The 16078-nt window shown below is 40.0% G+C and overlaps 1 protein-coding gene across 2 annotated transcripts; it reads right to left on the bottom strand.

Moving 5' to 3' along the window:
- Positions 1 to 36: 36 nt before the first annotated feature.
- Positions 37 to 4392, bottom strand: Usp8 (Ubiquitin specific protease 8). Of its 2 annotated transcripts, XM_002053368.4 has the most exons (8): positions 3973 to 4392; positions 3327 to 3839; positions 3103 to 3265; positions 2309 to 2824; positions 1837 to 2250; positions 1273 to 1503; positions 752 to 1206; positions 37 to 684 (listed from the first exon to the last, which is right to left on the bottom strand). In XM_002053368.4, the coding sequence occupies exons 1-8, from the start codon at positions 4065 to 4067 to the stop codon at positions 351 to 353; spliced, it is 2721 nt and encodes a 906-aa protein (XP_002053404.1). In that variant the 5' UTR covers positions 4068 to 4392; the 3' UTR covers positions 37 to 350. The 2 variants fall into 2 exon arrangements, with proteins under 2 accessions (XP_002053404.1, XP_015027173.1); XM_015171687.3 differs by lacking the exons at positions 1837 to 2250; positions 2309 to 2824; positions 3103 to 3265; positions 3327 to 3839; positions 3973 to 4392 and adding an exon at positions 1569 to 1733 and having other exon boundaries at positions 71 to 684.
- Between the last annotated feature and the right edge of the window lie 11686 nt (positions 4393 to 16078).

The following is a 16078-nucleotide window of genomic DNA, read 5'->3' as shown; positions in this document are numbered from 1 at the left end:
CGTGTAAAATATAATAAACTATATAACTTCTCTCTGGTTAAACTTTGTAATGCACTTAAATTTTTTCATAAATCCATACAAATATTGTAACGTCTTGAGTTTTTTTTTACTTATATATATATATATATATATAAGATACCCGAATATTAGCTGATAATGGTAATGGTTGTAAAATTATAAATATAGGTCCAATATTGAACAACAACAAAGCATTAATTAATAAAAGCAACAGTTTGCAGTAAATTGGTGAAGCGACTAGGCATTAAAAGCTAAGGAAAAAAATAATAGGCAGACAATTTGGTAAATACAAATAGCTAGGGACCAAAAATAATGAACAGTTCCATTTGCGACTATGATATTGAGAGCTGCATAGGCGGCAGCCAGCTATAAAATAATATATATGCTGCGCTCGAGACTACGTTCGATGTGTCCAGGGGCGAAACAACCTGATCGTCGAACTTATACCAGCGGCCATAGTGAGCGCTCTTGCAGAATGCCGTATAATGACCGCCCTCCATGGTGCCGTAGTGATTGGACACAGCATACAGCTGGTATGTTTTGGGGGTTACGGCACGTGATTCGACACGTGCTGTATACGGTTTCATTTCCAGATTCTCGAGCGGAAATTGCAAATAGTTTTGTTTCTTAATATAGGCACCTGCATTGCTGGGATCCGCATAGAAACTGTGAAAAAGCGAAAAGAAGATAATATATTAGGAAATTAATGAGACAGACTCTGCTATCCGCCTACCGCTTCAGGTGTATTACTAGCACTGGTGGCAGTTTGGAAATGTCCAATTTCTTAATTGCATCACGTTTCGTCTTGCAATTGGGGCAGTTCCAGCCGTGTATTTTCTCGCCACTGAAGTACATGTCCATGCACTGGTGCAGATAGCAAAAATTTGCATTCGCCGGCAGTTCCAGGCTGAGATTCGAGAAACACTCGTATGTGGCCGACTCCTTGGTGCAGGTCACACACTTGACGGTGCTCTTGATTTGACCATAGAATAAATGCTGTATTATACTCTCCTGCGACTTGGTAAACTCTAGCCAGGCTTTCTCCGCGGCGCTGATAATATCTCGCTTACGCGGCACACGCAGGGTTTGCAAATCGGAATGCAGCCAATCCATGAGTATGGTGAGAAATTCATGTGAGTCCTGTTGATCGACGCCGCGAAAGATTTTCTGATATTGGCCCACAACGTACTGCAAAATAATACATAAATAAATCTCAATTTCAGAATGTCTCCAAATCTGCTTGCCAATACTTACTCGCAAATCACGACTAGCCACACACTTGTATTGACCATTCCATAGCTCCTTGATGAGGGCGGCTACCTCTTCGATGACCTGTCCGTTGGTTTTGTTTCGCCGACTTATATAGTTCTTGTATTTGTCCGATATGCAAAACTCCATTAATTGTGGCGTATTGCTCAGACACTGTAGTATGCTGTTCATATAGCAAGTGTTGCCCAGATTCTTAAGTCCGGTAAGACCGCGCCCCTGTAACGATATGGCGATATTAGTTATTAAAATATCATAAATGCAATTTTGCTTAGTTAATTTACGCGTCTGAGCGGAAATATGGAGCTATAAATGTTGTAAGTTGGCGGCAGCTGAATTTTGACGCCCGCTACGCAAATCATTTGTGCGATTTGTTGCAACCACTAAACCACGAGAAGAATATTTAATTGCGGTTTTAGCTGAACATGCTTTGGCTTCGGACAGCGTGCGACTGAACCACATTGGCAAAACAAATGTGCAGCCCATGAACGCTAAACGTGACGGCCTATTGATTTGGTTAAAGTTATTTTTAGGCCCTGGTCAACCACTCACCACATTGTGGCCCACAACGGGCGAGAAATCACGGACTCGTGGCGCTGTCGTCTCAACGTCGCGGCTCTGTGGTTTCGTAGAGCGATCGTAGACGGGCCGGGGTGGTGCCTCGTCGTAGGTAACCGTATGCTGCAGTTCGCTGTTTGAGCTGGGTGGTGAGTCATCGGTGGGCGTGTCTGGCCTTGTACTTGTGGGCTCTGCCGGCGGCTTGTAATGCCGTTTCGCCTCACGTGCAATGGCCAGCTGACGCTCACGCTCGAGTCGATCGCGTTCGTGCTGCTTGTCCAGCTCTTGACGCTCCTGTATCTTGGATTCAATGCGTTTGGTTGTCTCCGTGTCCTTTTGCAGATGATTCTGCGGGGTTTGCTCCTTGTACCGATTCAGCTCATCGCGCAAGCGATTGTTTTCCATTTTCTAGGCAGCGTTAAGACCCATTAGTAGCTATACAAATTCAATATAGTTATTAACTCACATAATCGTCGGCCTTGCTTTCCAGTTGCATTATGTTGTAGAGCACCTCCTGCTCTGCAGTGCTTAGCACAGCGCCCTCGGCTTGCAGTTGTTTCAGCTCGAATATGCTCTGCCATTTCTTGGATGCGGAATCGAGTAGCATATCGTTATGCTGTGCCCGCTGCAGCAACGTCTCTTGATCGCGAATTATTTCATTAATAGGATTCTCCTGTGGATCCGGCGGCTGCTGATTCTGTTGGCTCTGCTCGTAGGTGCGCAGCGCTGCAGGCTTGCTGGCACGATTAATGCTGGGCCGTTGCTTGTGCTTAGTATTTGGCTCATTCATAACGTCCTCCTTCATGGTAATATCATTAATGGAAGGATATTCGATGTCATCTATCGTTTCGACATCATTATTGTTCTGCTGCGGCGCTTGTACGCTGGGATTGGTACAGTGCGTGGGGTACATCATGATGAAGTATTCGTAGCCCCCCTCCAGAATTTGTATGGGCGTGCGATAGGTGACGTCTGGATCCCACTGTAAAATTAAATGTATGAATATATTCTAGATATTCGATCGTTCCTATCCTATTTATATATCTGATATTTTTGTCCAATGCTCTTAGGGCGAGCCTGCTATTTGCAGAATTTGATGCAAATATTATTATGGACTGTTTTTTCCTATTGAAGCTATGGGATGTAGTAGTCTGCTTAAGCTTAGTTTCTCAAACAGAAACTCTGTTCTCGATAACATAGTGATCCGATCCGTATAATGCCCATTGGTTGGCTATGAAATTAATATATAAATTTACGCACATTTTTCAATATGTCCAATAGGGTGTAAATGGCTGCGTTGCCCGTCGGATGTGCATCCTTGCTGTTCCAGTCCATTAACACAACCGACTCCTTGACGGAGCGCGCGGCCCACGAGGCCTTGGCACTGCTGCTTAGGCATGCCTGTAATTTGCCCGCCGACATGCTGCAAGTACATAAGCTGGGCATTACAATGGGTGTTCCGCGAGTCGAGTGTGGGGACTTACCCGGGCGTTATCAGCTCTTCGGGCACATTGAATGCACAGTAGTAGGTTAAATGCGAGTTGTTGTAGTCGGCGCTGCTGCGACAGTCCATGACCAGCACAGATTTTTGTTGCATGCGCCGGAACAGTGCCTCACAGGTGATAACGCCGAGTTGGGCAAATGCCGCAGCGGTCGCCAATGAGCCTTTCTCATCAATTGGTTCCACTGACTGTAGCGGCGGGCTAATTGGGGCACCATTTATCTTCGCATTGCCGCCGCCCGGTGGCAGCAGTTGTTCATAGCGTTTTCTAAGCGATGTGTTAATAAGTTCCAGCGTATCCATGATGCGACGATTGGAGTCAGTGTCGCCAAGCACTTGACGCACCGTCAGCTTGTGCTGGTTGTAATCGGATTTGCCACGTATGGCTGATAGCATATTGAAGTACTTCATGTAGGTGATGTAGGCCAACTCTTGATCTCCATCCAGGCGATAGTCCTCAGCGGTCAAGTACAGTTTGCGCGCCGTGTTTAGTAAACTGAAATTGGATTTATTATTTTATATCTAAAATTGGTTGACTTCAGCATAAAAATTAGTGCACAGAGGCTAGCACACGGTTGCCTCTAGGGTTTTTTAGGTGGGGCGGGGCGGTGTGTGTGGTGTCCCCTTACATTTTCATGCTCTTGTTGCGCAAGTCTGGAATTGTCGTCCACTTCTCCAGATCTTCTATTCTGTCGCCCATATACAGTTTCTTCCACTGTGCCATTCTGTGTCCAGTGTGTGACAGCAGGCCCGTATGTTTCCGTTTAAATTGGATCTCCTGAGTCCCTTGGTCGTGATTTTATGTGGGTGCTGCTGCCCGTGAGCCACAGTTTGTGTGTTTGCCAAACACAGATGTTAATTAACATAACAGCGAGAATAACAGTAGCATTCACTAAATAAGCAATAAGTGCTTTGATATCCAACAGTAGCGAGTTTGTTTCAAATGAATTTGTTTCAAAATACAATTTTCTTGGCTTAGCATTAAACTAATTAACGCAGTGATTTAGAAGAGTTAGAACGACTCAGCGACTCGTTGACTTCCACAAAGTTATCGATAGGCAACAACAGCTGTTCATTAACCTTTATGTTAACATTGCTTAGCTCACTGACCGATAACATGTGGTGGCCGGTCAATACAATTAATTCATAGATTGTGGCGGACGACACCTGTCATTCTCTTGTACACGTCGCTTTTAAATACGCGATTCAATAGAGTAAAACTGCATACACTAATATTTATATTTCCCATTTATTGCTTGCTTAACAAATAAATGAAAATATATTGACTATAAGGTAAATGAAAAATGCGAATTTTTGGATAGCACAACATATTTACTGCTGCTTTTACTTGTCAAACCATGTTTGCTTTGGAGCCCTATTATGATGATATTTACTGGCAAAGACAACGCTGCGAATAAATTTGTTTACCTGATAAATGTCTGTAAACAGGCCAGGCAGATTTGGATTCCTACACTCAGGACCATAGGCCACAATGCCGCACAGCTCATCACCGGCTGTGACCGGACAGCCAAAATCGTACATGCATTCATTGTCCTGGTTAAGTGCATGCGTGCACGCAATGGTCTCGGCCAGGCGTATGTGTGAATACTGGCTCTGGCAATCCATCTGATTTAACAGATTTACCTGCTGGGTACGCATATCCTTGTGCTCGGAACTGCACGCCACCACCGTCAGCTTGCCGTAGTCCACGATCGGACGGCTGCATAGTTTAACGTATTCGTGGTTATCGCCCGGTATGGGATCGACTAGCTTAATGACAGCAATGTCCATGAAGTTTTTGGGATATTGGTACTGATGGGGCACGCTAATAGTATCGATCAAAGCGAATTTATTGCCAAACAGCGTCTCCACGCTCAGTTCGTTCAGTCTGCGTTTGAACTTGTGCATGCAGCTGGCCGATGTCAGGACATATAATGGGGCATAGTAAGCAGCGCCACAGGCGAATCGATCTTCATCCATAATGCGCAGTAACCACTCGCCCACATACGCATTCCTAGTCAACTGATAGCCATTGGTATCCACTGTCCTTACTGGCGGTCTTACGCGCAAATTCATGGCCAAACTTGCCTGGGCTGCTCCTCTGACTGGTTCCATGAAAGGTACCAATTCCAGGCAGAGAAGCACTACCAAGTATTTGCACTTGCGATCCATTTGATGTTGTCTTGCAACTGATTGTATTAGCTGTGAAATAAATTGTAAAATGCCACATCTAATTGGTCTTAAATTTCACTTAACGCCTGATTTATAATATATAACTGATTATATTAAATACACGTATATACTATATGTGCATATGCCCTATTATTTATATGTACGATGTTTATGTATAACTAAATTAAGTACTGGAATACATCAGTTGACCGAATATTATACTGCCCACTAATAAAAGCTACAATTTAAATGCAATTGACCTTTTGAGAATGTACAAATAATCTATAGCACAATAAGATCCACTTTAGAAAATATCATCAGCGTATTCTTTGAATTCTATCAACAGCATTACAATTGCGATTGTATTGTTTTCGGTGCTGCTAATTTAATTCGTGTTTTTCTCATTGATAGATGTGACAGTTAAGTAGAAAATTCGAACTCTACCTGGGTAGGGAGCTGTTTTTATTTCCTGTTGTGGCTGTTAAGTAGAGGCGGCAGCACGTAATGTGGTCAGTTGCAAGTTTGAACCCTGCCTAGGGAACATTTTTTTATATAAGAGATATATCATCTACTAAAGTAAACGAATGCGTAGCTCGAGCCGCGTTCCCAACTAGAACCTCTTGCTTGTTATTTATTATATTTAGGTTCGGTTCGAGAATTCGTTTCTCCACATTTATCAACCTTTTTGGTTTCTAAAATGCTTAAAATGAAACAATTTTATTATTACAGATTTAATTTATTTGTTATTTTGTCATTTTAATTATTCAACGTCAAAAATTCTTATGACCTTAATAATTATAATCATATTTTGCAATATCAAAAAACGTATTTTTAACGAATCAATTTTTGACATAACTTGGTTTGGTTCAGATAAAATGAAAAACTCTACACAAATAAATGTATTTATTTATTTAATCGGTTTAGCTTTCTTATTTTGATGTTTTGGATTTATTTGTTTTTTGTGATTTAGGCGAGTAAATATTGCGCGTGGCAACTGACCAGACCTGACTCCACGTTCAATTCTGCTTATGAAGGGCTTAAGCTTCATCAGGTTCGTATAAATGCCGGGATTCGATGTGTTCCTGCATGTGGAACCTACCGAAGCGATTCCAAAGAGCTCGGTCGACCACACTAACGGAGAGCCGCCATCGTAAATGCATTCGAACATATCTATGGGTAGTGTCACGCACATAACTGTGTTTGCTACGAATCCTGCTTGGAAAAGTTTTTTGCATTTGTCTAACCCAACAAATAGCAAATTTTGTACCATTCTTGGCTCATCTGTGGCTGGCTGCACATCCAGGCTGTCGTAGCCCCATCCAAATGTACTAAACTCCATTTCGCTTGTTGCCCAAGTGTTTGTCAATTTAATGAACTCGGTCATTGTGCCTTTTAAGGGGGTTGTCAGTCTTACCAACGCAATGTCCATGTTGGTTCTGTATTCTACGAACTCATTTGGACTGTAAACAGTATCCACAAGGGAAAAGTTGTAATCCTCATCTTCCGCGTTGGCGGTGGTCACTACGCTGGCGTCGTCCAGCTGATATCGAAATGGGTGAATGCAATTGGCTGACGATATCACCAATATGGGCGCATAGTATGAACCGCCACAAGAAAGGGTATCCGCGCCACCACTCCTAACGCGCACCAGCCAGCCACCAAAATTGTCTCCCGTATTGCTGCTCATGCCTTGCCATTGCCTCTGACCTATTTTCGTTCTTTTTGAAATTGAGTTTGAGTACACTTTGCTCCAAACTGGCGAACACCAGATGAGCAACAGTATCAGCAATCGTTGTTTCATATCTAACGATTTCTTAACTTTACACAAATTCAATTTCCACATAAATGCCTATTGCATCAAATGGAGCCTTAACACATTAACTTCGGGTTTTCTATAAAACAATTGTGATTCAATTGAAATTGATTTGATTCGCGTTTTGCACGCTTTAAAATTAGCGAAGAAGAGTTAAATATAATTACACGTAACTAATAGTATAAATTATGTCTACGTTCCTATAATTAATTTTTTATATATAACCCAATGATTTTCCATCGCAGTGCATTTAAATATAAAATTTGTTTGTGACACTACTTTGCCTAGTTTGCGATTGATTTTTATTTAAGGAATATAATTCAGCTAGATGCAAGTCAACATTTTGTCGGCGATTCCAGTTACTTTGCAGCGTTTATTATTTAAGTCTTACAATTTCTAAATTCAATAAATTTGTTTTAGTAAAGATGGTAATTTAATGAAATTAGTATCCTATGGGCTTGGTGATCTTTTTAGGCTTTCCCACTGCTGACGGATTTCCCTTTTGCGACGTGCCAATTCACCAGACCTGATGCCTCTCCTAATATTCTTTATAAAAGGTGTCAGCTTAACCACGCTCGTATAAATGCCAGGAAGCGAAGTGTTCCTACATGTAAATCCCACCGAGGCGACGCCAACGAGTTGGTTTTCCCAGACCACCGGAGAACCACCATCGTAAATGCACTCAAAACTATCCTTGGGCATTTTCGCGCACAGAACAGTGTCCGAAACAAATCCATTCTGAAATTTTGCTTTACATGTATCGAGCGCCGTAAGTGTCAGGTCTGTCTTTCGTGGCTCATCTGAAGGTGGCTGCACCTCCAGACTGTCGAAGCCCCATCCAAATGTAAGATATGTTTCGCCAAGGCCCGGCAATACGGGGGCCAGCTTGATGAATTCGGTCATGCTGCCTTTTAAGGGAATGTTGAGCCTCACCAGCGATATATCCATGTTGGTTTTAAGTGCCGTGAATCCATCTGGAAAGTAAACTGTATCAACTCGGGAGAAGTTGTAGTCCTCGTCTTCTGCATTGGCTGTCGACACTACGTTCGCCTCATCTAGCTGGTATCGAAAAGGATTTATGCAGTTGGCTGAAGAGATTACCAATAATGGCGAATAGTATGAACCACAACAGGAAAGGGTACCCGAACCACCACTCCTAACGCGCACCAGCCATCCGCCAAAATTTTCTCCTGTATTTGAAGCCATTCCACGCCATACACGATTTCTTATAATCGTATTTTTTGTAATAAATTTATCGTATATTTTACTTCTAACCAAGGAAATCCAGATAAAAAACAGTAGCAGTACTTGTTGTTTCATTTCAACAACTTTCAGTCCTGAACTGCAGAGAAATCCAATTATTACGACTTGCTACAGAAACCGTCAATCATGTATAAGTTATTCTGATTATCCCCGCTAATTCGATTCAGTTAGTTCATTTATTAAATTTTACATTTCCAGAAATTCTCTAACAAAATTTTTAAAAAATTTTATTTTTTGCTCTGTAGACTCAGCTATCGACTATTTAGAAAACTGTTACGAACCGCCAACTCTACTCAATACCCACACTACAATAATTGAGCCTTATTGAGAAAAAAAAAAAAAAACGAATCAAAATAGCAGCACAGAAAAAATCGCAATTGCAATGCTGTTGACGCAATTCGAAGCAGACGTGCATGTATGCGTGTGTTTTAATGTGTTCAGAAATTCTTGGAATTTGTTCTAGCAAATATGTAGGCATCAAAACACATTTTATTTTGTGTATTTCTTAACCGATCTTAACGAAATATTCTTCAGTACATCTTATTGTACCATAGAATATTTGTGCTTTCTCAAAAAGTCAATTGCATTCTAATTGTGGTTTAAATTGGTGGGCAATATAAGTTAGAAACGGAGTTAGTTATCGATTATCGGAAACAAACTCGATCTGAGCAGGCTCTTAGTGGACCTACAGCTAAAATTGCATGTTTCTAGCTCTTATAGGTTCTGATATCCTTGCGTTCAAACTTACGGACAGACGGACAGACGGGCATGGCTAGATCGACTCGGTTATTGATGCTGATCAAGAATATACATATATACTTTATGGGGTGGGAAATGCTTGTTCTGCCTGTTACATACATTCGCACACATTATACCCTTTCTACCCATTTTCAATGGGTTCAGGGTATAAGGAAAAACAAGTTTTAAACAAAATGGTTTTAATAGCTACCATTCGTGCGACCGAGGCGATGTATAGTCTGTGTTTAGGTTAAGAAGTTCACAATTACTAGTTTCATTTTTTAGTTGGAAGTCTTATTCGCAAAACTAAAAATATATTTATATTTTTAAAAGATTAAGAGATTTACTTGAAGTATTTTAAATAGGGCGGTGCTTTAATAATGTTGCAGCTACATGTCTGGTTATTTTACACAAAAGATGTATTAAGTTATTAAAACATGTTTTATTAATTTAAGAAATACGCATTAATTTGGTTGGACACAATATGTGGATTTTCCCACCATGAACCCATTAAAAATTGGTAAAACGGGTACAATGAATTTGTGCAAATGTTTGTAACACAGAGAAGAAGGTATCTCTGAACCCCATAAAGTATATATATTCGTCATCAGCATCAATAGCCAAGACGATCTAGCTATGTCCGTCTGTCTGGCCGTCTTGAGAGGCTTGAATGCAATGTAGGTCCTTCTAGTGCATGAACAGTAGGAGTTTGTTTCCGATAACCGCTAACTTTCCTTGTTTATTGTTTGAGTCTTACAATTTCTAAATTCAATAAATTTGTTTTAGTAAAGATGGTAATTTAATGAAATTAGTATCCTATGGGCTTAATGATCTTTTAGGCTTGCCCACTGCTGACGGATTTCTCTTTTGCGACGCGCCAATTGTCCAGACCTGACAGCTCTCCGTATATTTTTTATGAAAGTGGATAACTTGATCACGCTCGTATAAATGCCAGGAAGCGAAGTGTTCCTACATGTAAATCCCACCGAGGCGACGCCAACGAGTTGGTTTTTCCAGACCACCGGAGATCCACCATCGTAAATGCACTCAAAACTATCCTCGGGCATTTTCGCGCACAGAACAGTGTCCGACACAAATCCATTCTGAAATTTTGCTTTACATGTATCGAGCGCCGTAAGTGTCAGGTCTGTCTTTCGTGGCTCATCTGAAGGTGGCTGCACCTCCAGACTGTCGAAGCCCCATCCAAATGTAAGATATGTTTCGCCAAGGCCCGGCAATACGGGGGCCAGCTTGATGAATTCGGTCATGCTGCCTTTTAAGGGAATGTTGAGCCTGACCAGCGATATATCCATGTTGGTTTTAAGTGCCGTGAATCCATCTGGAAAGTAAACTGTATCAACTCGGGAGAAGTTGTAGTCCTCGTCTTCTGCATTGGCTGTCGACACTACGTTCGCCTCATCTAGCTGGTATCGAAAAGGATTTATGCAGTTGGCTGAAGAGATTACCAATAATGGCGAATAGTATGAACCACAACAGGAAAGGGTACCCGAACCACCACTCCTAACGCGCACCAGCCATCCGCCAAAATTTTCTCCTGTATTTGAAGCCATTCCACGCCATACACGATTTCTTATAATCGTATTTTTTGTAATAAATTTATCGTATATTTTACTTCTAACCAAGGAAATCCAGATAAAAAACAGTAGCAGTACTTGTTGTTTCATTTCAACAACTTTCAGTCCTGAACTGCAGAGAAATCCAATTATTACGACTTGCTACAGAAACCGTCAATCATGTATAAGTTATTCTGATTATCCCCGCTAATTCGATTCAGTTAGTTCATTTATTAAATTTTACATTTCCAGAAATTCTCTTACACTGAATTAAAATTTAATTTTTTGCTCTGTAGACTCAGCTATCGACTATTTAGAAATCTATTACTTGTCGCCGACTCTACTCAACACCCACACTAATAATTGAGTCTTATTGAGAAAAAAAAAAAACGAATCAAAATAGCAGCACAGAAAAAAAATCTCAATTTCAATGCTGTTGACAGAATTCGAAGCAGACGTGCATGTATGCGTGTGTTCTAATGTGTTCAGAAATTCTTGGAATTTGTTCTAGCTTCCGCAAATATGTAGGCATCAAACACACATTTTATTTTGTGTATTTCTTAACCGATCTTAAAGAAATATTCTTCAGTACATCTAATTGTGGTTAAAATTGGTGGGCAATATAAAATAGAAACGGAATTAGTTATCGATTATCGGAAACAAACTCGATCTGGGCAGGCTCTTAGTGGACCTACAGCTGAAATTGCATGTTTCTAGCTCTTATAGGTTCTGATATCCTTGCGTTCAAACTTACGGACAGACGGACAGACGGGCATGGCTAGATCGACTCGGTTATTGATGCTGATCAAGAATATACATATATACTTTATGGGGTGGGAAATGCTTGTTCTGCCTGTTACATACATTCGCACACATTATACCCTTTCTACCCATTTTCAATGGGTTCAGGGTATAAGGAAAAACAAGTTTTAAACAAAATGGTTTTAATAGCTACCATTCGTGCGACCGAGGCGATGTATAGTCTGTGTTTAGGTTAAGAAGTTCACAATTACTAGTTTCATTTTTTAGTTGGAAGTCTTATTCGCAAAACTAAAAATATATTTATATTTTTAAAAGATTAAGAGATTTACTTGAAGTATTTTAAATAGGGCGGTGCTTTAATAATGTTGCAGCTACATGTCTGGTTATTTTACACAAAAGATGTATTAAGTTATTAAAACATGTTTTATTAATTTAAGAAATACGCATTAATTTGGTTGGACACAATATGTGGATTTTCCCACCATGAACCCATTAAAAATTGGTAAAACGGGTACAATGAATTTGTGCAAATGTTTGTAACACAGAGAAGAAGGTATCTCTGAACCCCATAAAGTATATATATTCGTCATCAGCATCAATAGCCAAGACGATCTAGCTATGTCCGTCTGTCTGGCCGTCTTGAGAGGCTTGAATGCAATGTAGGTCCTTCTAGTGCATGAACAGTAGGAGTTTGTTTCCGATAACCGCTAACTTTCCTTGTTTATTGTTTGAGTCTTACAATTTCTAAATTCAATAAATTTGTTTTAGTAAAGATGGTAATTTAATGAAATTAGTATCCTATGGGCTTAATGATCTTTTAGGCTTGCCCACTGCTGACGGATTTCTCTTTTGCGACGCGCCAATTGTCCAGACCTGACAGCTCTCCGTATATTTTTTATGAAAGTGGATAACTTGATCACGCTCGTATAAATGCCAGGAAGCGAAGTGTTCCTACATGTAAATCCCACCGAGGCGACGCCAACGAGTTGGTTTTTCCAGACCACCGGAGATCCACCATCGTAAATGCACTCAAAACTATCCTCGGGCATTTTCGCGCACAGAACAGTGTCCGACACAAATCCATTCTGAAATTTTGCTTTACATGTATCGAGCGCCGTAAGTGTCAGGTCTGTCTTTCGTGGCTCATCTGAAGGTGGCTGCACCTCCAGACTGTCGAAGCCCCATCCAAATGTAAGATATGTTTCGCCAAGGCCCGGCAATACGGGGGCCAGCTTGATGAATTCGGTCATGCTGCCTTTTAAGGGAATGTTGAGCCTGACCATCGATATATCCATGTTGGTTTTAAGTGCCGTGAAGTCATCTGGAAAGTAAACTGTATCAACGAGGGAGAAGTTGTAGTCCTCGTCTTCTCCATTGGCTGTCGACACTACGTTCGCCTCGTCTAGCTGGTATCGAAAAGGATTTATGCAGTTGGCTGAAGAGATTACCAATAATGGCGAATAGTATGAACCACAACAGGAAAGGGTACCCGAGCCACCACTTCTAACGCGCACCAGCCATCCGCCAAAATTTTCTCCTGTATTTGAAGCCATTCCACCCCATATTCGATTTTTTATAATCGTTTTTTTGGTAATAAATTTATCGTATATTTTACTTCTGACAAAGGGAATCCAGATAAACAATATTAGCAGCACTTGTTTCATTTCAATAACTTTCAGTCCTGAACTGCAGAGAAATCCAATTACCTCGACATGCTACAGAAACCGTCAATCATGTATGAGTTGTTCTAATTATCCTCGCTTTTCTTGCTAATTCGATTCGTTTAGTACATTTATTAAATTTAAATTTCAAGAAATTCTCCAACACTTTATTTTAATTTACAATTTTGCTATGTAAACAATGTAGGCAATGGATTATTTAGTAAAACTATTCTATAAGAGTGTTCAGTGTTTTTTAATACCCTGAAGCCATTAAAAGCGGGTAAAATTGGAATAATGTTTTCTTGCAAATATATGTAACAGGCAGACAGACACCCTATAAAGTATAATTATTCTTGATCAGTATTAATAGCCTAGCCGATCTGTCCGTTCGTCCATCCGAATATATAAGACTTGAAATTTTTTCCGATATCTTACCCCGCATCTAAGTAATCAATGCAAGCCTTAATCCTGTCTTGTGATCAAATTGTATGTGTTACAAGAGCTAGAGTCACAAAACTTGACATGTAGCATAGTGTATATAAATCAAGTATCTTACATTTTGTAGATTTCACCACCTCCCCACTACTACCTGATAGATATAAATTAAATAAATTAAGCAACTCATACTGCCCACCTATATAAGCCCCAATTTAAATGCATTTGACCTTTTGACATGATACATGATACAAATATTCTATAGTACAATAAGATATACGATATGTTGATATGTTGAAAATTTCATCAAAATCGGCTGAGGAACACAAAAGATATTAAGGATAACGTGTTTTGGCTGGGCTCGTGTCAGCAGCAGCTAGCGCAAATTTCAAAAATTTCTGTATATGTACATATACAAATCCAGATGAATACCAAGAAAAAAAACCAAGCAATGGGCTCTGTGTTGTTGCGAATTGCAATATTCATATTTTATTTTTTGCCAGCTTACGTTTTATATATTTTATTTTTAGTTCTTACCATATGTTGTCGATTCATCGAGATCTTTTGATTAATATTATGTGTCAAGGCGATTGAGATGTGATTAGACTAAATGTGATTAATATGTTAGGAGTTTCAACTTATCTTCTACTTTCTAATATTCTAATTATTCTGTTTATTTATAATGTATGTTTATGAAATAGAATTTGGAAGGCTGTTGAGCTATGCACAGTTGCCACTAGGGAACGCAGCAGTATTCGAACGCAAAAAAAGTTTTTATTAGGAATATTTTTCAGTTTTTATTTTTATTTTTACATTAAAATATTTTTCTGTTTATTTTAAGAGAGAATCTAACCTTGTGCGATAACAATCTATTAAGTAATGTGAATTGTTTCAAATTTAAGTTGAATCTCAGTTGAAAGATTTGGTATCGAAAGGGTGATTGTGCATGAAGATTTTTTATTTAATGAAATAAACGCAAATAATAGCTCTACTAAAGCTCTCCAGAAAGGTTTAATTGCAAGGTTAGTTTATTCATTAACATATATTTACTATTATATACTAAATAACTAAATAACTGTTCCCCTAGTAGAAAGCTCCCGACTAGAGCCTCTTACTTGTTTTATTATTTATTTTTACTCGTATTTCACCATGCTTAAAGCCAAAGGCTTGCATTAAATTAACCTGCCAGTAATTATAGTATTTATGCACATCCATTTATTATTGGTTTTAAAAACTTTTTTTAATTTACCACTGCGGGTGAATTTGTCTTTTGTTGCGCGACAATTGATTAGATCTTACACCTTTGTGAATCTCCAGAATGTAGGGTTTCATCTTAATGATGCTCGTATAAATGCCAGGATTCGTTGTATTTTTACAAGTAGCCCCTACTGAGGCGATGCCAACGAGCACGTTTTTCCAGACTATCGGAGAACCTCCATCGTATATGCACTCAAAACTATCCTCGGGAAATTGGGCGCAAAGAACTGTGTTCGACACGAATCCCTTTGGAAATTGTTTCTTACACCTGTCTATATCTAAATGGTGCACTATGGTTTTTCGTGGCTCATCTGAAGGTGGCTGCACTTCTAGGCTGTCGTAGCCCCAGCCAAAGGTGTAAAAACTTGTGCCAGCGACGGGCTGTTTGCTGGCCAGCTTGATGAATTCGGTCATTTTACCTTTTAGGGGCGTGCTTAGCCTGACTATTGCTATGTCATAGTTGGTTTTTTGTGGAACAAAATCGTGTGGTGTGTAAACCGAATGTACCAGGGAGAAACTGAAATCCTCATCAACCGCATTGGCGGTAGACACTACACTGGCATCGTCCAGCTGATATCGAAATGGGTTTATGCAATTGGCCGATGAGATCACCAATAGAGGTGTGTAGTAGGCACCACAACATGAAAGGGTCTCCGCGCCGCCACTTCTAACGCGCACCAGCCAGCCACCCAATTCGAGTTCCTCATTTAATCCGAAGCCAACCCATTGACGGTCAATTACCTTTGTGTTTTTCGTAATTGCATTCAGGTACAGTTTGCTCTTAACTGGGCAAGCTAAATAAATCAACAGAAGCAGCAATTGTTGTTTCATCTTGTTAAAGTTTAATCTTTTTCTGCAGAGAAGTCCCATTTTCATAACAACGTGTTATGCGCGCGGCTTTTGCATTAACTGCAACTCATTTAAATTTTCTACGTATTTATCAACCCATTCGATTCACTTAATAGTTTTAAGCAATTTTGTATACCTCTCGCAAATATTGTCTTATGCTTGTTTTCCATTACCCCTCATAGTTAATATATAAAATATGGAATTTACACGG

Source organism: Drosophila virilis, chromosome 2, assembly GCF_030788295.1.
Source record: "Drosophila virilis strain 15010-1051.87 chromosome 2, Dvir_AGI_RSII-ME, whole genome shotgun sequence".
Classification (NCBI taxonomy): Eukaryota; Metazoa; Arthropoda; class Insecta; order Diptera; family Drosophilidae; genus Drosophila; species Drosophila virilis.
Note: the sequence above shows the minus strand (reverse complement) of the source record. Positions and strands in the feature narration are given on the sequence as shown.